This window comes from Mustelus asterias, chromosome 29, assembly GCF_964213995.1.
Source record: "Mustelus asterias chromosome 29, sMusAst1.hap1.1, whole genome shotgun sequence".
NCBI classification, from domain to species: Eukaryota; Metazoa; Chordata; class Chondrichthyes; order Carcharhiniformes; family Triakidae; genus Mustelus; species Mustelus asterias.
The window spans coordinates 6,387,132-6,409,054 of NC_135829.1; the positions used below are offsets into that span (position 1 = coordinate 6,387,132).

At 42.9% G+C, this 21,923-nt stretch overlaps 2 protein-coding genes across 6 annotated transcripts in view; one reads left to right on the top strand and one right to left on the bottom strand.

Moving 5' to 3' along the window:
• rcn2 (reticulocalbin 2) overlaps positions 1-21,923 on the bottom strand; it is a 44,565-nt gene that overhangs the window by 20,930 nt on the left and 1,712 nt on the right. Inside the window, exons 1-2 of one of the 2 annotated variants that reach the window (XM_078199992.1) lie at positions 9,323-9,396; positions 5,934-6,116 (exon numbers count right to left, since the gene is read on the bottom strand). In XM_078199992.1, coding sequence (XP_078056118.1) covers positions 5,934-6,083 — 150 coding nt within the window. In that variant the 5' untranslated portion in view covers positions 6,084-6,116; positions 9,323-9,396. Of the gene's footprint in view, positions 1-5,933; positions 6,117-9,322; positions 9,397-21,923 lie in introns of those variants that run through there. The other variant, XM_078199993.1, reaches the window with a different exon arrangement.
• Positions 16,300-21,923, top strand: part of scaper (S-phase cyclin A-associated protein in the ER) — a 347,336-nt gene continuing 341,712 nt past the window's right edge. For 2 of the 4 annotated variants that reach the window (XM_078199948.1, XM_078199949.1), the window contains exon 1: positions 16,300-16,680. In XM_078199948.1, the coding sequence (XP_078056074.1) occupies positions 16,321-16,680 (360 nt within the window). In that variant the 5' untranslated portion in view covers positions 16,300-16,320. The remainder of the gene's footprint in view (positions 16,681-21,923) is intronic. The other 2 variants (XM_078199950.1, XM_078199951.1) reach the window with 1 other exon arrangement.

The following is a 21,923-nucleotide window of genomic DNA, read 5'->3' on the forward strand; positions in this document are numbered from 1 at the left end:
GGTGTAGGCTTGGAGGGCCGAAGGGCCTGTTCCTGTGCTGTAATTTTCTTTGTTCTTTGTTCATACAAAATGTAGGTGTCTATCATCAGATTGGGGTTATTAGTTTGGTACCAGTATCCGCTGTTCACGTGGTATAAAGAAATACAACTCAAAAATGTAATCAAACTGCTTAAACACAGACTGAAGATTGGAAAGCTCCACAAACTGGTCCATTCCAGCAATTCTAGATTAGTTTTACCACCACAAGAGGAACAGTTACTGTGGGTAGCATTGTAATATTGGTAATCAGTTATACCATAAAAACAACATTATTGCTCCTTTGACTGGACAACTTAGTTTCATTTGTTCCTTGGAGTGTGGACAATGCTGACATTTTGTGCATGACTGGAGAATGTGTGTAGACTAAATGTTGTAGGGTTTTCTTTCGCGAATGTGTTAGCAAACAAAATCTGTTCACACAACAATCCAGCAGCTAACATTACTTTTTGCTGGATTCTTTTTATTGAACCAATTGGAGAGACACTGAGATGCCCCAGTGTCACCAAAAATCATTGCTACATGTGCACCAAGCACAATACTAACAATTGTTTTAAAAATCATCCAATAAAACTGGGGTGGCACGATGGCACAGTGGTTAGTACTGCTGCCTCACTGCACGAGGGTTCAATTCCGGCCCCGAGTCACTGTCTGTGTGGAGTTTGCGCATTCTTCCAATGGTGCGTTCCCCCTGGGTGCTCCGGTTTCCTCCCACAGTCCAAAAATGTGCAGGTTAGCTTGATTAGCCATGCTAAATTGCCCCTTAGCGTCAGGGGGATTGGCAGGGTAAATATGTGGGATTACAGGAATAGGACCCGAGTGGGATTGTGGTTGGTGCTGACTCGATAGGCTGAATGGCCTCTTTCTGCACTGTAGGGATTCTATGAGTCCATGAAAATTGACTTTTAAAAAAATATGCAGAGAGAAAAAATAGAAGTACCTCAACAATTAAACATTATGAGCATCTAGATGGAAACACTCAAGAGACTGCAGCTTCCATGGATCGCGAAAGTGGCTTACTGCGTCTGGTATTCTCAAAAGTATTTCCAGGCAACTTCTTATCTAGCCCAATTTCTGCTTAGCTTCCGAGATGTAATTGCTTTCAGCTCAGTGTTGAGATAGTCACAGTGAGATTTGTACTATAACTGCAGTTGTTTATGTTGCATTTCAGAATGTGCCACACCTCTTTCTGTTTGACAAAAACCGGTTAGATATTTATGGAAGACTTAGAGATGAGATCAGAATTGGGGATTTTCTCTTTGACTGCGTGTACTGCATGCAAAAATACTTCCTTTAATTCACCAAGAGTAAAGAAACATGGAAAATAAGCCACAATGAAAGGCATCCCAAATTTAAAAAACAATGTGATCTGTTCCCATCTATAAACATTAATCATTAAGTGAATAAAACATCAATTTTTCAGATTTTGACTTTCAGAGCATCCATATTTTCAAACAATCCTTTTAGAAATTATGAGAATGTCCAAGCTCATGCTATTGGTCTTGCTATAAAAGTCCCTGTAAATTTTGATGTACGATGTGTAATTAGGTTTGCAATGGTGCACTAACTTCATAATTACTGCAAAAGTCTCAGTGCTCCAAAAAGCTAATTTCATATGTGTAATGGTGGCAGAGTGGTTAGCACTGCTGCCTCACAATGCCAGGGACCTGGGTTCGATTCCCGGCTTGGGTCACTGTCTGTATGGAGTGTGCATGTTCTCCCCCCACCCCGTGTCTGTGTGGGTTTCCTCTGGGTGCTCCGGTTTCCTCCCACAGTCCGAAAGACGTGCTGGTTAAGTACATTGGCCATGCTAAATTCTCCCTCAGTGTACCTGAACAGGTGCCAGGGTGTGGCAACTAGGAAGTTTTCACAGTAGCTTCATTGCCATTTTAATGCAAGCCTACTTGTGACACTAATAATACAAACTTTTAATGTCAAATTTCTCTGTAATGATAAAAAATTCCACTTTACAAAGCAAAAAAAGTCTGTTTACCATTATTTTAACTTCTTTCCATCTTAATCCAATCATAAATTACTTCTTCTGAAAACTTAAAATTAAAAGTCGATAACTTCCTGGTTTGCTGTTTGTGGATATTTCAATGCAATCAACTCCTTCCTTGCTGGCTGATATCACTGCTGCTGCACAACATCCCCCTGACATGGCACCAGATTTAAACTCGAGCAGGGAGATGGAGAAACCGGGCGGCGCTGTAGCACAGTGGTTAGCACTGCTGCCTCACAGCGCCAGGGACCTGGGTTCGAATCCCGGCTCAGGTCACTGTCTGTGTGGAGTTTGCACATTCTCCTCGTGTCTGCATGGGTTTCCCCCGGGTGCTCCGGCTTCCTCCCACAGTCCAAAGATGTGTGGGTTAGGTTGATTGGCCATTCTAAATTGCCCCTTAGTGTCCCGGGATGCATAGGTTAGAGGGATTAGTGGGTAAATATATAGGGATGTGGGGATAGGGCGTGGGTGGGATTGTGGTTGGTGCAGACTCGATGGGCCGAATGGCCTCTTTCTGCACTGTAGGATTCTATGATTCCAAAAAACCAAATCACTGAGATTGCTGGATCTTTGTGGGTTGCTTTCTTGGAGGTCAGCAAGGAGTGCCCTTGTTGCACTGCTGACTGCAAAATTCAGGCCTACAGTTTTTTTTTTGCACAGGCGGCACGGTGGCACAGTGGTTAGTGCTGCTGTCTCACAGTGCCAGGGACCCGGGTTCAATTCCGGCCTCGGGTCACTGTCTGTGTGGAGTTTCCACATTCTCCCCCGTGTCTGCGTGGGTTTCCTCCGGTTTCCTCCCACAGTCCAAAGATATGCCGGTTAGGTGGATTGGCCATGCTAAATTGACCCTAGTGTCAGAGGGATTAGAACATAGAAAAGCTATAGCACAAACAGGCCCTTCGGCCCACAAGTTGCGCCGAACATGTCCCTACCTACTAGGCTTACCTTTAACCCTCTATCTTACTCACTTCCATGAACTTATCCAAAGGTCTCTTAAAAGACCCTATCGAATCCGCCTCCACCACCACTACCGGCAGCCGATTCCGCGCACCCACCACCCTCTGAGTGAAAAACTTACCCCTAACATCTCCTCTGCACCTACTCCCCAGCACCCTAAACCTGTGACCTCTTGTGGCAACCATTTCAGCCCTGGGTAAAAGCCTCTGAGAATCCATTCTATCAATACCTCTCAACATCTTATACACCTCTATCAGGTCACCTCTCATCCTTCACTTCTCCAAGGAGAAAAGACCTAGCTCTCTCAACCTATCCTCATAAGGCATGCCACCTAATCCAGGCAACATCCTTGTAAATCTCCTCTGCACCCTTTCTATGGCTTCCACATCCTTTCTGTAATGAGGCGACCAGAACTGGGCACAGTACTCCAGGTGGGGTCTGACCAGGGTCCTATACAGCTGCAGCATTATCTCCCGATTTCTAAACTCAATTCCTCTATTGATGAAGGCCAGTATTCCATAAGCCTTCTTAACCACAGCCTCTACCTGCGACGCTGCTTTGAGCGTCCTATGAACCCGGACCCCAAGATCCTTCTGATCTTCCAACCTGCCAAGCGTCTTACCCTTAATATTATATTCTTTCATCCTATTCGACCTGCCAAAATGAACCACACACTTATCTGGGTTGAAGTCCATCTGCCACTTCTCCGCCCAGTCTTGCATCTTATCTATGTCTCGTTGCAACTGCTGACATCCCTCTACACTATCCACAACACCACCAACCTTTGTGTCATCAGCAAATTTGCCAACCCATCCTTCCACTTCCTCATCCAGGTCATTTATAAAAATCACAAAGAGCAAAGTTCCCAGAACAGATCCCTGGGGCACTCGACTGGTGACCGACCTCCATGCTGAAAAAGACCTATCTACAACCACTCTTTGCCTTCTGTGGGCAAGCCAGTTCTGAATCCACAAGGCAATGACCCCTTGTATCCCATGCCCCTTCACTTTCTCAATAAGCCTTGCATGGGGCACCTTATCAAACGCCTTGCTGAAATCCATATAAACGACATCTACCGCTCTTCCCTCGTCTATGTGTCTAGTTACATCTTCAAAAAATTCAATTCGGCTCGTAAGGCATGATCTGCCTTGGACAAAGCTGTGCTGGCTATTTCTGATCATACTATTCCTCTCCAGATGTTCATAAATCCTGCCTCTCAGGATCTTCTCTATCAACTTACCAACCACTGAGGTTAGACTCACTGGTCTATAATTTCCCGGGCTATCTCTTCTCCCTTTCTTGAATAACGGAACCACATCCGCAATCCTCCCAATCCTCCGGAACCTCTCCCGTCTCCATTGATGACACAAAAATCATCACCAGAGGCTCAGCAATCTCTTCCCTCGCCTCCCACAGTAACCTGGAGTACATCCCATCCGGTCCCAGCGATTTATCTAACTTGATGCTTTTCAAAAGCTCCAACACATCCTCTTTCCTAATGTCCACATGCTCTTTCCTAATGTCCACATGCTCAATCTTCTCAGTCCACTGCAAGTCTGCACTGCAACTAGCAAGATCCTTTTCCACTGTGAATACTGAAGTAAAGTATTCATTGAGTACCTCTGCTATTTCTACTTGTTCTATACAGACTTTCCCACCGTCACATTTGATAGGTCCTTCTCCTTCATTTATCTTCTTGCTCTTAACATACTTGTAGAATGCCTTGGGGTTTTCCTTTATCCTGTCTGCCAAGGCCTTCTCATGACTCCTTCTTGCTCTTCTAATTTCCCTCTTAAGTTCCTTCCTACTAGTCGCATACTCTTCTAGATTTCTAGCATTATCTAGCTCCCTGAACCTTTTGTAGGCTTTTCTTTTCTTCTTGACTAAATTCATTACAGCTTTCGTACACCATGGTTCCTGTAACCTACCATAACTCCCCTGTCTCATTGGAACATTGCTGTGCAGAGCTCCAGACAAATTTTCCTTGAAAATTTGCCACATTTCTTCTGTACATTTCCCTGAGAAAACCTCCTTCCAATTTATGCCTCTAATTTCCTGCCTAATAGTCTCATAATTGCCCTTACTCCAAATAAACACTTTCTTAGCTTGACTGATCCTATCTCTCTCCAATGCTAATGTAAAGGAGATAGAGTTATGATCACTATCCCCAAAATGCTCTCCCACTGAGAGATCTGACACCTGCCCAGGTTCATTCCCTAATACCAAATCAAGTACAGCCTCTCCTCTTGTAGGCTTATCCACATACTGTGTCAGGAAGCCCTCCTGAACACACCTAACAAACTCCTCCCCATCTAAACCCCTTACCCTAGGGATATTCCAATCGATACTTGGGAAATTAAAATCTCCCATCACGACCACTCTTATTATCACATCTCTCCAGGATCTGCTTCCCAATCTGCTCCTCCACATCCCTGCTACTATTGGGCGGCCTATAGAAAACACCCAGTAAAGTTATTGACCCCTTCCTGTTGCGAACCTCCACCCACAGAGATTCTGTAGACAATCCCTCTGTGGCGTCCATCTTTTCTACAGCGTGACACTATCCCTGATCAACAGTGCCACTCCCCCACCTCTTTTGCCTCCTTCCCTGTCCCTCCTGAAACATGGCAAATGTGTGGGGTTACGGGAATAGGGCCTGGGTGGGATTGCGGTCGGTGCAGACTCGATGGGTTGAATGGCCTCCTTCTGCACTGTAGGGATTCTATGATGTGGCTATCAAGATGTTATTCCGAAGAGTAATGAAATAGGAAAAACCAATTGGGAAATGCACAGAGAAAGAATAGGTTGGATTCTTAAAATTAAAAATAAGGTGTAAACATTTAACAGGGGGCTCATATTTTTAAATAACTTATCTCATAACATTCCTTTTACATTCTAACAAGTTAATAAATAAATAGGACTGAATGAATATTCTTACCTCTCCACCAAATAGGACATCTCGATCAAACTCTGAGTTGTGTTCCCCATCCATATAGTGATCCTCAGCAATGACTGGTTCATGTTTATGATGAACGTGTGCGGAGCACAACACAATAAAAGTACAGCTCACCAACACTCTGAACTGCATTTTCCGTCAGACAGGTTTCAATGTCAGAAGTAGCTGCAGAAAAATTAAAGGATTTCACGCTTAAAAACTTATTCCTATTCACCTGCGTAGAGGCAATACTCCTTTTTACGTTCACCTCTCCCATTTCTCAAGTTGCCCCCTTCTAAACGTCACACCATCCTTGGTCATGGGGACAGGGAGAAAAACCTGCTTTCAGGGATATTTTAAATGTCACGGGATTGTAGTCGGTGCGGACTCGATGGGCCGAATGGCCTCCTTCTGCGCTGTGTAACACTCACCTGATGAAGGAGCAGCGCTCTGAAAACTCGTGAAACCAAATAAACCTGTTAGACTTTAACCTGGTGTTGTGAAACTTCTTATTGTGCCCACCCCAGTCCAACGCCAGCATCTCCACATAATGATTACAAAGTGCATGAAAAGTGTTGTCCTTAACAAGAGGGCTTGAAAGCACAACTAACAGGAGTACAACAGATAGGATTTGTATTCATAATTCACTAGTTAAAAGGGCAAAGATTAAATCTATTTCAAAAAAAATGAGGAAATAAAAATGCAAGATTCTCTGGGCTGCTCCTGCACGACTCCGGTCGGTCAAATGGTCTATATGAGGCAGCTGGTTTGAAGCAATAAGAAATTCGACAGTATTTGACATGAATTTGTTCCTTGATTTAGTAACTATAATGCTTGAAAATGGCTGCTACAATTAAGAATGCCTCCAATTCACATCAAACACTGACAGGCAAAGCAAAATATACACCTGGAATGGTATGCTGAAAACCACACAAAGTTTTGCATCGTTAGAAAATGACTGATAGCTGAAGGCTGCACACAGGAATTTCATAGAAATCATAGAAACCCTACAGCGTAGAAAGAGGCCATTCGGCCCATCGAGTCTACACCGACCACAATCCCACCCAGGCCCCACCCCCACATCCCTACATATTTACCCGCTAATCCCTCTAACCTACCCATCTCAAGACACTAAGGGGCAATTTTAGCACGGCCAATCAACCTAACCCGTACATCTTTGGACTGTGGGAGGAAACCGGAGCACCCGGAGGAAACCCACGCAGACACGAGGAGAACGTGCAAACTCCACACAGACAGTGACCCAAGCCGGGAATCGAACCCAGGTCCCTGGAGCTGTGAAGCAGCAGTGCTAACCACTGTGCTACCGTGCTTATTTGGCAGCCGGTTTGGAATGCGGATCTAACTTGGAGGGATCCGGTTGGATGAAACAGCAATTGCTCAGTTTAGTTACATCTGATTTTTCACTGCAGGAAGTACCTTTGTGCATGACAGTTTTGGATTATTATATCTATTTCAAACTTTATACTGGATTATATATCAAAACAATATAATTGAATGCAATCCCCATTTTCCTCAGTTTGAAAGCTTCGCGTATCACAGTTTTTCCAAGTTGAAGAGAACAGCTAAGAATGTGAAACTTTTGAGGAACAGATGGTGCCGATATTTGTTATTTTAGTGGTTGATTTCATTATTCCTTTCCTGGTTTTACTTTTACAATGAGCTTAACTTAATTAGTAGGTCATATCCTCAACTTTTTAGAACAAATGGGTTCCTCTACACTACATTTTCCACTGATTTGGGATGTATAAGATGTACCATTCCTGGTGTTAACTTCAATGGTAAAACGATTGATCATTTTACCTAGTCATTGCTCTATGATAAACTTCGAGCACAGGTCAAATTTTGAGTTTTGTTTTTAAAAAAGCACATCACATCTGCCTCTTTTGTTCTGGGGCACAAACAAAATATTTTGGTGAGGAGCCCAAATTTTAGGAGTCAATTTAACAGCTGCTCACAATTCTGCTAGACATGTGCAGTTAAAAACTATATAAAATCAGTGCTACTGGTAAAAGAGAAGCAAAAATTATGAATAGAACACGAGGAAAGGCAGAAAGGTGATTTTTTAAAAGCCTGTAAATTATGCCGTAGCTATACTTACATCTACTTGCTAGAAATTTATCAGACCCCACCATTTGTGTAATCTAATTTATTGCTCTATGGCACAGCTATCAATACGCCTTAACAGATAAGATTACTGCTTTGAGATAGGCTGCTGAGTAGTTTTCATTCTTAAAATCACGTACAAGCTCAAAATAGTTACTGGCGGAAGAAAATTGGATGCACAGTGGTAGAGATTAATATTAGTTTGTAGCACATTTTGTAACTCCTATCTTGAACAACGCATGTAGGTAACTATCCCCCTCCCTAATCATCAAAGCTCAGACTCCAGCTCATCAACTCTGGGTCACAATTTTTTTACTATGGCTCTATTAAGAAATGGGAAAGGATTAGGGGGATATGGGCCAATGACCCAAGAATTCACCTTAGTTTACTTTCTCTCAGTCCTCATTTGAAGGCTCAAACTCATTTAAATGCTTATTTGTGGTGGCTTCAAAACTGGAGCTTATGAATGTCAGCAGAACATAGTCAGTGCTAAACACTGGATTTAATTAAAACCTATAAAAATTGTTTTCGTTTCACCAAGTTCCAATTTCTGACTGTTCGACCCTGAGTCACATTGCAGTGAAAAGGCAGAATTTCCCCATATACAGTTGTTTGTGGACGTAGATATTAGGCAACCAGAAAGAGAAAATCCTGGAAAATCTCAGCCGGTCTGGCAGCACCTTTCAGGAGAGAACAGGGCTGAGGTTTTGAGTCCAGGTAACCCTTTGTCACAGCTAAAAGGCAAGGATATTAGGTAAAATTGGTTAAGTATTCATACGTGTGTGATATTCTTTACCTCACATACACTGCAGGCTAATGATATTTCATACAGTACAAGATATGTTTTGCCTCCAGAGTTTGGACAATGCGGCAGGTTTAGCAATGGGACTCTGATCCTTTTTTAGGGAATTTACAAAGAATAGCATTTAAAAATATATATTTATACAGGGGGGAAAAAATGGAGAGAAATAAATTATTTTTTTAAAAATCGATTTTTTTTAGACACAATTTAACAGGGGGAAAACTGAAACTTAAGAGGAAAATCTATATATTTATTTAAAAGCCAAAAAAATAAGTTTTAACAGCAGAAAGTGTTGGGTGTTACTCTTGTTGAGTGTGGGGGGGGGTTTAAGCTGCTGTTTCTACAGCAAACCCCCCTCTCCTCCCCCCGGGGAATTCCCTTTCACTGTTAACCCCCCCAGGGACGGCAACAGCTGGGACTTTGAGGTAAACACCATTTCCGTTCCTTCTTCCCATCTCCATCTTACCTCCCTCAAGCTCCTCTCGCCTCCAACCGCCGGTTGTCAGGCTCTCCACCGCGAGCTTCCGGCCTCCTTTCCGGCGCCAAAAAGGCTGCCGCTTCCCCCTGGAGCGCAGCAGAGGGCGCAGCCGGCGGAGGTCAAAATGGTCCATAATGGCCTTTTTTTTGGTCAGAGGAGGAGGGAAACATTGGTGTAGTGTATGGGAGCAGCAACATTTTAATAACACAAAAAAACTTAGATGTTTCATTTTTTATGACGACCTTGTTGAGTGCAAGTTCTTTGAATTGTCAATTAAGCAACAATTGTGAACTGCATGGTGCCTAAAAAGGATCAGATTCCCATTGCTAAACCTGCTGCACTGGTTGATGTCCAAAACCCTGGAGGCATAGTGAAAAACATATTTTGATTTGATTTATTGTCACATGTATCAACAATGAAAAATATTGTTTCTTGCATGCTATACAGTCAAAGCATAGCGTAGCACGCAATAAACAGTACTTTTCATTGTATACAAATACATTTGATTTATTATTGTCACATGTATTAACAGTGAAAAGTATTGTTTCTTGTGCACTATACAGACAAAGCATACCATTCATAGAGAAGGAAACGAGAGAGTGCAGAATGTAGTGTCACGGTCATAGCTAGGGTGTAGAGAAAGATCAACTTAATGCAAGATAAGTCCATTCAAAAGTCTGATGGCAACAGGGAAGAAGCTGTTCTTGAGTCGGTTGGTACGTGACCTCAGACTTTTCCCGACGGAAGATGCTGGAAGAGAGAATGTCCAGGGTGCATGGGGTCCTTAATTATGCTGGCTGCTTTGCCGGGGCAGCAGGAAGTGTAGACAGAATCAATGGATGGGAGGCTGTTTTACGTGATAGATTGGGCTACATTCAATTCTTGCTTCTCCTGCCCTCCCAACCCCATTACAATTCCAGTTAAGGCAACGAGTAACTAATAGGGAAATCCCAGGTTCAGTGCCTACTTTATACTTAACTAGGTAATAGAGATGTTACAAATGGCCTTGGTGCTCCTGGATTAGGAAGAGAAAAATAGCCTGCCCCACAGAAGTATACCCAATCCCCACAGAAGTATACCGTGGGGGCAGAAGACACTGAAATGCTATGCCCAAAGTTCAAATAACTTGCCAATTCTCATTGCCTAGCACTGTATATTAATAGCCACTTGAATACGATATTGGAAAGAGACAGAGGGCAGGTTTTGTTTTAATATCTCATCTAATAGCTTCAACAGTGCAGCACTCACTCAGTAAAGTAGTCAGCCTATAATTTTTGTGCTCAAGTTTCTGGAATGGGACTTGAAAATGGAACCTTCTGACTGAAGGCTAAGAGTGCTACCCACTGAACCAGACAGACTACGACAGTATTAATATCACAATCATATCAACAAACAGTCCAAGGTCAGGTAATGTACAGATCATGGCATTCTACACTGAATGCATTCCCTATTTATGATGATATTGTGCCTTTAAGAAATATATTTTAATCATGTTTTGCTGCAGAAATATTTTGAGTGATCCCTGGCATTTTATCAGAGTTGTTTTATCTATAACTGGTTCCTCTATTGTTACTGAAGCAGTATAATTGATATCATGTTTATTTCAATCTGAACTAAATGCACTGTTCTTTGTTTTAATGTTCCCCCAGATTGCAGAGTTGAACTTAATTGGGATGATTGACAGGTCAGGTTATATGACTGGAAACAGTTAGGTTTTTACAGAGAACTCTAGCTTAGTTGCTGTTTTCATATTCTGTTTGGAATTGAGAGAGCAGCGACTCTTTTTCCTTTCTCTGCTGTCTGAGCGTTGCTGTTTTGGAAGCTGCAGAGAGGGGGGGTATTCTTTCCTGTCTCCGAAGACTGAAAGCTGCTAGAGACTAGGTTTACTTCTCTACTTTGCTGCCTCGAGATATATTCTTCTCGGAAAACTGCTGTTTGGATTTCTATCCATTGGGGTTAAAAGCTGGAAAATTTAGCATCACATGAGCATACTTGTTTTAATACTAACTAATTCTGAAGGGCATATGCCAATGGGGGTATTGCTTTAAATTGGAACAAAGATAGCTAGCTGTTAAGAATTATACTGTGCCATGTTTAAGTCTTGTAATTGGTAAAACCAAGCTAATTCTTTGTTATATTCTAACTGTGTTCTTAAATAAAATTTGTTTGATAAACGCTTTCGTGGATCATTGGAATAATACCTGGAGTGAACCACCTTCTGCTCACCAATACCAAACTCAAATGTAAAACTTAGTCCAGGTTAACTTCACAAAACATCTTGGAGTTTCTGGCCTGTGCCTCAACATAGAAAAGTGTATTTTCCCACAACAACCATCCTTAGAAAAGGACCTGCATTTATGTGGTGACTTTAATGACTGCAGGAAATCCATATGCTCTTTAGAGCAAGCAAGGTGCTCCAAGTGTAAAAACTTAGGAAATATTGTATTAATGTTTTATGAATTTAAAGGGTTGTATCTCAAACTTAAATAAAAAATCTCTAACAGCCAGTGATGCCCATGTCCCACAAATGAATAAAAATAATGAACAGAAATAAGCAATAATTTACACTTTTGCTCTTGCAGGCATCATATTACTAGAGACAATTATAATTAATACCAGATTAAAGAGCACAATTCCTTTGAGGATTGGTAGCAAAAAGAAAAAAAAGATTTTCATGGAACTAATCCTTTCTTTGTAAATTAGATGTTCAAATGACAGAAAATCACTTCTATAATCATCCCTTCATCTAAATCACAGAAGATTACATTTCCTCTCCCTGCCCCCTTGTAAACTGTTAATCTACAACATCCCTGGTCCCAATAAAAGGGCAGTGATCTGACGCATTAACCCTACCTTCTCCTCTCCAAGCATCCTGAGCTGTTGTGTTTCCAGGACTTGACTTTTTTTAATGCAATGTAAAGATTTTCACAGTAACTTCATTAGTGTGAATGCAAGCCTACTTGTGACAAACTAAACTAACTTTCTGTTTTGCCTTTTGATTTATTTTAAATTCACAGGAGATCATAGTAATTTCATATTTAGAAGAAAAGTGTGTATATACTTTCTTGCCTTATCAATTAACAGGTCACACATTAAGCTATTTATTACAAAGTAATAATCATTTTTTATTTTAAAAAAGTGAACCACAGAGAATAAGCATAATCAAGGACCCCAGACACCCACCACCTTCCATCAGGAAAAAGATACAGAAGTCCGAGAACACATACCAACTAACTCAACAGCTTCTTCCCTGCTGCCATCAGACTTTTGAATGGACCCATCATATTAAGCTGATCTTGCTTTACACCCCATCTGTAACTGCAACACTATATTCTGCACCTTAATTATTCTCCCCTATGTACTCTATGAACAGTGTTTTGTCTCTAGCGTGCAAGAAATACTTTTCACTGTATCCCAATACATGTAACAATAAATCAAGTGAACTATTACCCTAAATAGTTAGATAGACTGTTCAACCTGCTTTGTAATCCTTTCTTAATCTCAGACATTTTAAAAGTTGTGACACTTGTCTCTTGCATTAACCAGCTAGTGTCGCTCTATACTGTACTTGTGAATATAGCCACTTTATTTTGTCCTTGTAAAAGGTACTTCAATTACATCAGTTCAGTAAATATTACTACCAAAGACTCTTTCCCTTTCTACAAGGAAAAACTCAATTTAAAAGACAAAGAAACTGGAGAGGTGCATCAAACTCTTAATATATCCTATTTCAAAAGAAAACCATTTTCCTTATAGACTGAGCAGCACATGCATCTGAAGGGGTCACCTCTTTAGGTGTCACTCATTGCTAGCAGATATTCAATTAATTAGGCAGGATACATAAGCACTATTTCAATTTTCAGTCCCTTAAATTCCAATGTTTCTTTAACAAAGTGTCCTTCACAGGACAGGATTGGGCACTGCATTATTTATCACAATTGTTATTGCACAGAAAGAGGCCATTTGACCCATCACTGCACCAGCTCTCCAAATTAGCATTGATTTAGCACTATTCCCCTGCCTTTTCCACACTATTTGAATAGAAACAATCATTGAATGCCTCAATTTAATTTTCCTCCATCACACTTCCGAGCAATGCATTCCAGAAAAAGACTTTGTTCCACATCACAGTTGCTTCTTTCTGCAAATCACTTTCAATTGGTGCCTTCTCCTTGATTGTTAAAGAATCAGAAACAGAATCTCCCCATCTATTCTCTCCAGTCCCCTCATTTTGAGCATCTCTATCAAATCCCTTCTTAGGCTTCTCCTCTCCAAGGAGGACAATCTCAACCTCTCCAATCTATCCTTATAACTGAAGTTTCTCATCCCTGGAACCATTCTTGTAAACCCCTTCTGCATCCACATCCTTCCTATAGTGTGGCATCCAGGTTGTTCCACCAGAAGAAACTCTTCAGTTGTAGGCAACAAAATAAAACTTACAAAGCAAAGAAAAAGTTTTAATAAAGAAACTTCATTACTCCAACACCTACAACCTCACCCTGAGCCATTCCAAGCTCCCACAAACCCCAACTGCTTCTTATTTATACTGAGTCAGCTGAGCAGCGCATTATTTTGTCATTGGTTACATAGTTCACTGGGTCAGCTGACCCTTACAGCCTGTTACTATTGGTCACACTACAATAGGGCCAATGTTATCATTGGCTACATTCTAATGTCCAGAACTGAACACAATACTCCAGCTGAGGTCGAACTGGTGTCTTGTACAAGTTCAGGCATAACCTCCTTGCTCTTGTGTTCTATGCCCCATTAATAAAATCCAGGATACTGTATGTTTTGTTAACTGCTCTCTCCAGCTGTCCTGCCACTTTCAATGATCTATGCACAGAAACACTGACTTGATTTATCATTGTCACATGTATTAGTATACAGTGAAAAGTATTGTTTGTTGCGCACTATACAGACAAAACATACCGTTCATAGAGAAAGAAATGAGAAAGTGCAGAATGTAGTGTTACAGTCATAGCTAGGGCGTAGAGAAAGATCAACTTAATGCAAGGTAAGTCCAATCAAAAGTCTGATGGCAACAGGGAAGAAGCTGTTCTTGAGTCGGTTGGTACGTGACCTCAGACTTTTGTATTTTTTTCCCGACAGAAGAAGGTGGAAGAGAGAATGTCCGGGGTGCGTGGGGTCATTAATTATGCTGGCTGCTTTGCCCAGACAGTGGGAAGTGTAGACAGAGTCAATGGATGGGAGGCTGGTTTGCATGATGGATTGGGTACGTTCACAACCCTTTGTAGTTTCTTGTGGTCATCCAGGTCCCTCTGCTCCTGCATCCCTTTAAGAATTAAACCCCTTATTTTATGTTGATCATCCATATTCTTCCTGTCAAAATGCATCACTTCACACTTCTTTGCATTGAACTACATTTGCCACCAATCTGCCCACTCAACCAAATTATATATGACCTTTTGAAGTTCTATACTGTCCTCCTCACAGTTTACAATACTTTCAAGTTTCATATCATCCCCAAACTGTAAAATTGTCTAGATCATTGATACATATCAGGAAAAGCAAGTCCCAACACTGACCCCTTTAGAATTCCACTAAAAGCTTTCCTCCAGCCTGAAAAATATCCATTAACCATAACTTTCTGCTTCTTATAATTCAGCCAGTACATGTGACAATAATAAATCAAATCAAAAAACTATCTTGCTGTGCAATTTCTGTCGTTGCTTACTGTGGCACAGTGGTTAGCACTGCTGCCTCACAGTACCTGGGACCCGGCTTCAATTCCTGGTTTGGGTCACTGTCTGTGCGGAGTCTGAACGTTCTCCCTGTGTTGGTGTGGATTTCCTCCGGGTGCTCCGGTTTCCTCCCACATTCCAAAAGATGTGCAGGTTAGATGCATTGGCTAAATTCTGCCTCAGTGTACCCGAACAGGCTCTGGAGCGTGGTGCCAAGGGGATTTTCACAGTAACTTCATTTGCAATGTTAATGTAAGCCTGCTTGTGACTAATAAATAAACTTTAACACATTACTTAATACCACTAGTAAGAAGTTTAACAACACCACGTTAAAGTCCAACAGGTTTATTTGGTAGCAAATGCCACTAGCTTTCGGAGCGCTGCCCCTTCGTCAGGTGGAGTGGAAGATGTGCTCACAGAGCATAGAGACACAAACTCAATTTACAGAATAATGATTGGAATGCAGTCTTTACAGATAATCAAGTCTTAAAGATACAAACAATGTGAGTGGAGAGAGCATTAAGCACAGGCTAACGAGATGTGTACTGTCTCCAGACAGGACAGTCAGTGAGATCTTGGGTTCATGTCACACTATCTGTAACCCCCACAGCTTGCCTGGACTGTTTGCCCTGTTTGTGATCAGAACTCCCACCCACCTGACGAAGGGGCAGCGCTCCGAAAGCTAGTGGCATTTGCTACCAAATAAACCTGTTGGACTTTAACCTGGTGTTGTTAAACTTCTTACTGTGTTTACCCCAGTCCAACGCCGGCATCTCCACATCATTAATACCACTAGGCCATCGCCTCCTGATATCTGCCCCAATTTCTTATGTGACAATAACAAATCAAATCAAATGCATCCAAAAATATTTATTTTTTTTACAGGTGCTCACTACTTTTCACTATGACAATAATAATGCAAATCGAAAAGCTACGTTGCTGTGCAATTTATGTTGTGGTTTCTAAATTCACATTGCCCCACCTCCCTCCTACTCTCTACCCAGCCCTGTTTTTCCCGCCTCCAGTTTGAGTGGGGTGGAGCGCGGGGCCCGCCGGGAAGAAGGTCACGGATCCGACCTATCAGGGAGCAGCAGCCGCCCGTTGGCTGCGTTGCTTTGACAAGCGCCCCCTGCAACCGAGCATGCTGACCTTCTCCGGCCCCGCCCCCTCCGGGGGGCGGGACTTAACACGCGCGAGGGGCGGGGTGCGTGGCCGGCGGCGGCCGCCGATTGGTCGAGGTGGCTGTCCATCAGCGAAAAAGGGGCGGGGAGGCATCCGGCAATGGAGTTTGGTTGCGCTCCTGTCAGTGAGGAGCGGGTGCCGCTGCTGCCGCTTTGTTGTCATCAACCGAATCGGCTCCCCCTCCACCCATCCAAACTCCAAACCGATGTGGTATTAAAGTCAGGGGGCAAAATGTCCAAGGAGCCGAGGAGCCGGCGGAGGGAGTTTGCGCCGGCGTTTCTGGGCGGCGGCGGCGACGGGCGCGAGAGGAGCGGGCAACGGCAGCTCGGAGCCGGCGTCGACAGGCCGGGGCCCAAAATGGGGCCTGCGGGCGATGAGCGGGAGCGATCGGGCAGCGGCAGCTCGGGTTCCTCGTACGGGGGCAAAGGCAAGAGCCCGGCGGGTAGCGGCAGTTCCAAGGTGCGGGGGGGCGGGGGAGAGTCGACTGTGCTGCGCTGCCTGGCCCACCCTTTTCTCTCTCTGTGTCTCTGAGGCTGTGGGAATCAATAACAGCTGCTTGTCATTCATTCTCCCCCCCCCCCCCCCCCCCGAATCCACCCATTCCCGGGAAACAAAAGGAATCATCCAAACAAAACAAAAGACACGAAAGTCCACCCACCCCCCCACCAGTCCCTTTGCTATTCACCTGATGTCAGGAATCCTACAGCACTGAATGAGACCATTCAGCCCATTGTGCCTGTGCAGTCCCTAGCAATGATGTGGAGATGCCGGCGTTGGACTGGGGTAAACACAGTAAGAACATAAGAAATAGGAGTAGGCCATCTAGCCCCTCGAGCCTGCCCCGCCATTCAATAAGATCATGGCTGATCTGAAGTGGATCAGTTCCACTTACCCGCCTGATCCCTATAACCCCTAATTCCCTTACCGATCAAGAAGTCTCACAACACCAGGTTAAAGTCCAACGGGTTTTTTTTGGTAGCAAATGCCACTAGCTTTCGGAGCGTGCTGCTCCTTCGTCAGGTGGAGTGGGAGGTGTGCTCACAAACGGGGCGTACAGAGACACAAACTCAATTTACAGAATAATGATTGGAGTGCTAGTACAGCTAATCAAGTCTTAAAGGTACAGACAATGTGCGTGGAGACAGCATTCAGCACAGGTTAAAGAAATGTGTATTGTCTCCAGACAGGACAGCTAGTGAGATTTTGCAAGTCCAGGCAAGTTGTGGGGGTTACAAATAGTGTGACATGAACCCAAGATCCCGGTTGAGGCCGTCCTCATGTCTGCGGAACTTGGCTATCAGTTTCTGCTCAGTGACCCTGCGGTGTCATGTGTCGTGAAGGCCGCCTTGGAGAACGTTTACCCGAAGATCAGTCCCTAGCAACACAGGGCTGGGGAGCACGAATTAACCATTTGATAAGATCGTGGCAGATCTCGTCGTGGTCTTGGGCTCCACTTTCCTGTTTCCCTCCCTCCCCCACCTTGACTCCCTTCCCCTATAGGGACTTCTCAGCAGACTACCTTGCGCAGTTTGTGTGCAGATTGTGAGGATGTCAAATTTTTGCTTCTAGGTTTCAGAAACTAAATATCCTTGATTCAGTTGGGGTGGCACAGTGGTTAGCACTGCTGCCTCACAGCGCCAGGGACCCGGATTCGATTCCTAGCTTGGGTCGCTGTCTGTCTGGAGTCTGCACATTCTCCCCGTGTCTGCGTGCGTTTCCTCCAGGTGCTCTGGTTGCCTCCCACAGTCCGAAAGACGTGCAGGTTAGATGCATTGGCCATGCTAAATTCTCCCTCCGTGTACCCGAACAGGTGCTGGAGTGTGGCGACTAGGGGATTTTCACAGTAACTTCATTGCCGTGTTAATGTAAACCTACTTGTGACACTAATAAATAAACTAAACCTGATACATTGATATGAAGTGTTAGACAAAATAAATAATTGGCAAGAGCATTATTCCACATTCCTGCTTTTTATGTCAAATCTTGCAAGTTTTCCGTTCTCAACTACCTGTCTAATTCCCTTTTAAAATTATTAATGGGTCAGCTATCACCACCTTTGTAAGAAACTTCTCGAGATCCCAAAAAGTCCATGAAAGATTTCTCACCTCCCCTTTAGATCTGTGGCCAATGGCTTTTAATTTATGACTTCTCATTATTGCCCTGTTTTCTAGTGATAATAATTGTTCTCCATCTCTATCAAACTCTTTTAACACCTTGAAAACCTCTATTTGGTCACTTCTTCACCTCCATGGAAAATACTTCCAATTTCTTATAACTGAAGTTCCTCACTCCTGATAACACCTTGATCAACCTCCTCTCCTCTCTTTCCAAGGCCTTCATGTCTTTCCTGCATTGTGGTGTCTAGATTTTTCTACAGTTTTCCAACTGGGAGCTAGCCTAGTGATTTATAAAATTTTAGCACGATCTCTTGGCTTTTAAATTCTGTTCTTCCGTTTATAAATCTAAGTAACCCCTGTCCTTATTTTTAAACCACATTATCAAGTTGCCCTGTCACTTTTATGGATATGTTGATCATCTTCTCATCAGCATTTTTCAAAATTGTGCCACTTACACTGTCTTTCCATATTAGCCTTCTCCAAGTGCATTATTTCACACAGGACTACGTTGAACTCTAACTGTCATGTTTTTGCTCATTTCACCACCAATATATTTTGTCATATTGAAATCAATAACTATCCTCATCAGTAACTATTCCTTTACCAAGTTTCAAATCATCTGTAAACTTTCAATGATACTCCCTACACCAGAGCCTTAAGTTGTTTATAAACATTACAGAGTAATAGAAACCGCACTGGAGAAACATCACAGCAAACCACCCAGTCCGAAAAATATACATCCACCATTACCCCACTCTGCTTCCTGTCATTTCCAATTCATTCCAAAAGCGTCTATCTTCTAACAAGACATCTGTGTGGTATTGATTAATTGTTGTTGATTAATCATAGTCATCAGTCTCTATATCAGTTAGTCCACAACAGACGTAGACATTCGATAATAAATGGTGGAGAGCTTTGCGTCCAAAAAATGCACAACCTGAGGACTCTGAAGCAGAGTCACTGGTGTAGTGCAGGAAATGCCACAGCCAATTTACGCACAGCAAGCTCCCGCAGACAGCAATGTTGTAGTGACCAGATGACCTGTTTCGTTTCGCACATTGTAGGTCCAATGTTACCTGCTCCTCTTGATGGGCACTTTGGTCATGTGACTGGTTTTCAAATTCCAGCCTTGATGGCGAGCATTGGCAGGCGATTCTGTGAGCAGCATTACAGCCCCTGATAGGTACACCACATCACAGCATGGACTTGTTTTTTTTATAACCTCAAATCCTTCTGTACCTCTGCCCCCCCCCCCCAAGGCAGTCTCCCCAGATATTCAAATAATCTCTCATCCCCCTCCCTCTGTTGACACTTTCATTCTATCCTTTTTTTTACTATATTAGTGCAAAACCCTTTAGCCATCATACTTCAGCTCTCTGCAACTTTCTATAAACCCATCTGCTTTGCTTTGTCTTCCCCATGTGCAAAATCCTATCTTAATGTTTTCTCTTTTGCAACATGTTTTATTTGATTTGATTTATTATTGTCATATGTATTGGTATACAGTGAAAAGTATTGTTTCTTACGCGCTATATAGACAAAGCATATCGTCCATAAAGAAGGAAAGGAGAGGATGAATTTTAAAAGCATAGAACAAGAGTAAAAGATAGAATTAGAGGGTATGTATGCACAGCTCGCAAGAAGTTGCCATGCTCCTATGCCATCTTCTTTTGGAAAAGGGTCTATCCACATTCCCTTGTGAAGTGCTTTTTATCATTTTGACAAGAAACTATGTATGGATGTCACGTTCTCTCTCTGTCTGTGTGGGTTTGGTACTCCGGTTTCTTCCCACAGTCCAAAGATGTGCGGGTTAGGTGGATTGGCCATGCTAAATTGGCCCTTCGTGTCAGGGGGATTAGCAGGGTGGATGCGTGGGGTTACGGGATAGGGCCTGGCTGGGACTGTTGTCGGTGCAGGCTCAATGGGCCGAATGGCCTCCTTCTGCACTGTAGTGATTCTCTGTAAGTTACTGTCCAGATAATAGGATTTACCAGCAGAAATCATTGATATATAATGGTTATGCTACTTGAGTAATCCTGATGCCTGGACTAATAATACACAGAATGAGAGTGCAGATCCCACCATTCGAGTGTGAAATTTTAATTCAGTTTAAAGAAAAGTAGTTTTGGAAATAAAAATCCCACAGCAGACACCATAATCCAAGCTGACAGTCCAGTACTGCACTTAGAGAGTGCTGCACTGTCAGGGGTGCCTTCTTTCAGATGAGATGTTAAACAATGTCTGCCTCTTCAGGTGGACTTAAGCGATCCTGTGGCTCTATTTCGAAGAGGAGCCGGAGTTTCTCTCTGATGTCCTGGTCAATATTTATCCCTCAATCAACATTTCAGAAACATCTGGCCATGAATGGGCAGCACGGTGGCACAGTGGTTAGCACTTCTGCCTCAGTGCCAGGAATCCAAGTTCAATCACAGCCTCGGCTCACTGTCTGTTTACACGTTTTCCCCGTGTCTGCGTGGGTCTCCTCCGGGTGCTCCGGTTTCGTCCCACACTCCAAAGATGTGCGGGTTAGGTTGATTGGCCATGCTAAATTGCCCCTTAGTGTCAGGGGGATTAGCGGGGTAAATGTGTGGGGTTATGGGGATAGGGCCTGGGTGGGATTGTTGTCGGTGCAGACTCAGTGGGCTGAATGGTCTCCTTCTGCACTGTAGGGATTCTATGATTCTAAGGACATGTTGGTGTTTGTGGGAGCTTCCTGTCCAAACATTGGTTGTCGCGCCTCCTGCATTACAACAATGGCTTTGCTTAAGTACTAAAATGGCTGTAAAACACTTTGGGATGACCTGATATAAAAGGTGCTATATAAATACAAATCTTTTTGTTTATAACTTATCGATACATATGCACTGATTGAAAAAATGCCATATTATGGTCTTTCAAAGCAAGCCTGGAACCATGTGACAAATATATAGTGATTGATGCCAAAAGACCTTAATTAGTAGTCTCATCCAGTGTTTAAACTTAAGAGCAGCATTTTATTGCTCTGAAGAGTTTAACCAAGGCAGCTCAATAGATATTTCTATATTTTGCAAATAGCATCTGTCTGGAGTAATTTTAGTGTATAGTCCATGTTGCAATGACATTAAATTACAAGATAATCTGCATTTGTTGGATAATTATTGTTGACCAGGACGCCAGAAAAACTTACTTCCTCCGTTTGAATATTGTGGATTTTTAAAAAACATGTTATTGAGAGTGCAAATGGGGCCTAAATTTAACACCAAATCTGCAAGACAACACCTCTGGATATGCAGAAGTCCCACTGCACTGCACTGAATTATTTGTTCAAATCTCTGAAGTGGAGTTTGAACCCACAATCTCTAAATCGGAGGCTAGATTGCTAACACTGAGCCACGGCTGATACTTGTTAATTACTGAGGAAGCGTTGGAAAACAGGAAGTGTATTATTTGGAGGGGACAAGGCATACCCTTGGTGACCAGTGATTTTCATAATTTATTTTGACAGATGCAACCTTACATTAATAACATCTTTAAGACATCGCTCTGTAGTTCAGTGTCTTTAATATTTTCTTGGGGCATCCTTCATTGTGTACAAGCTGAGTAACC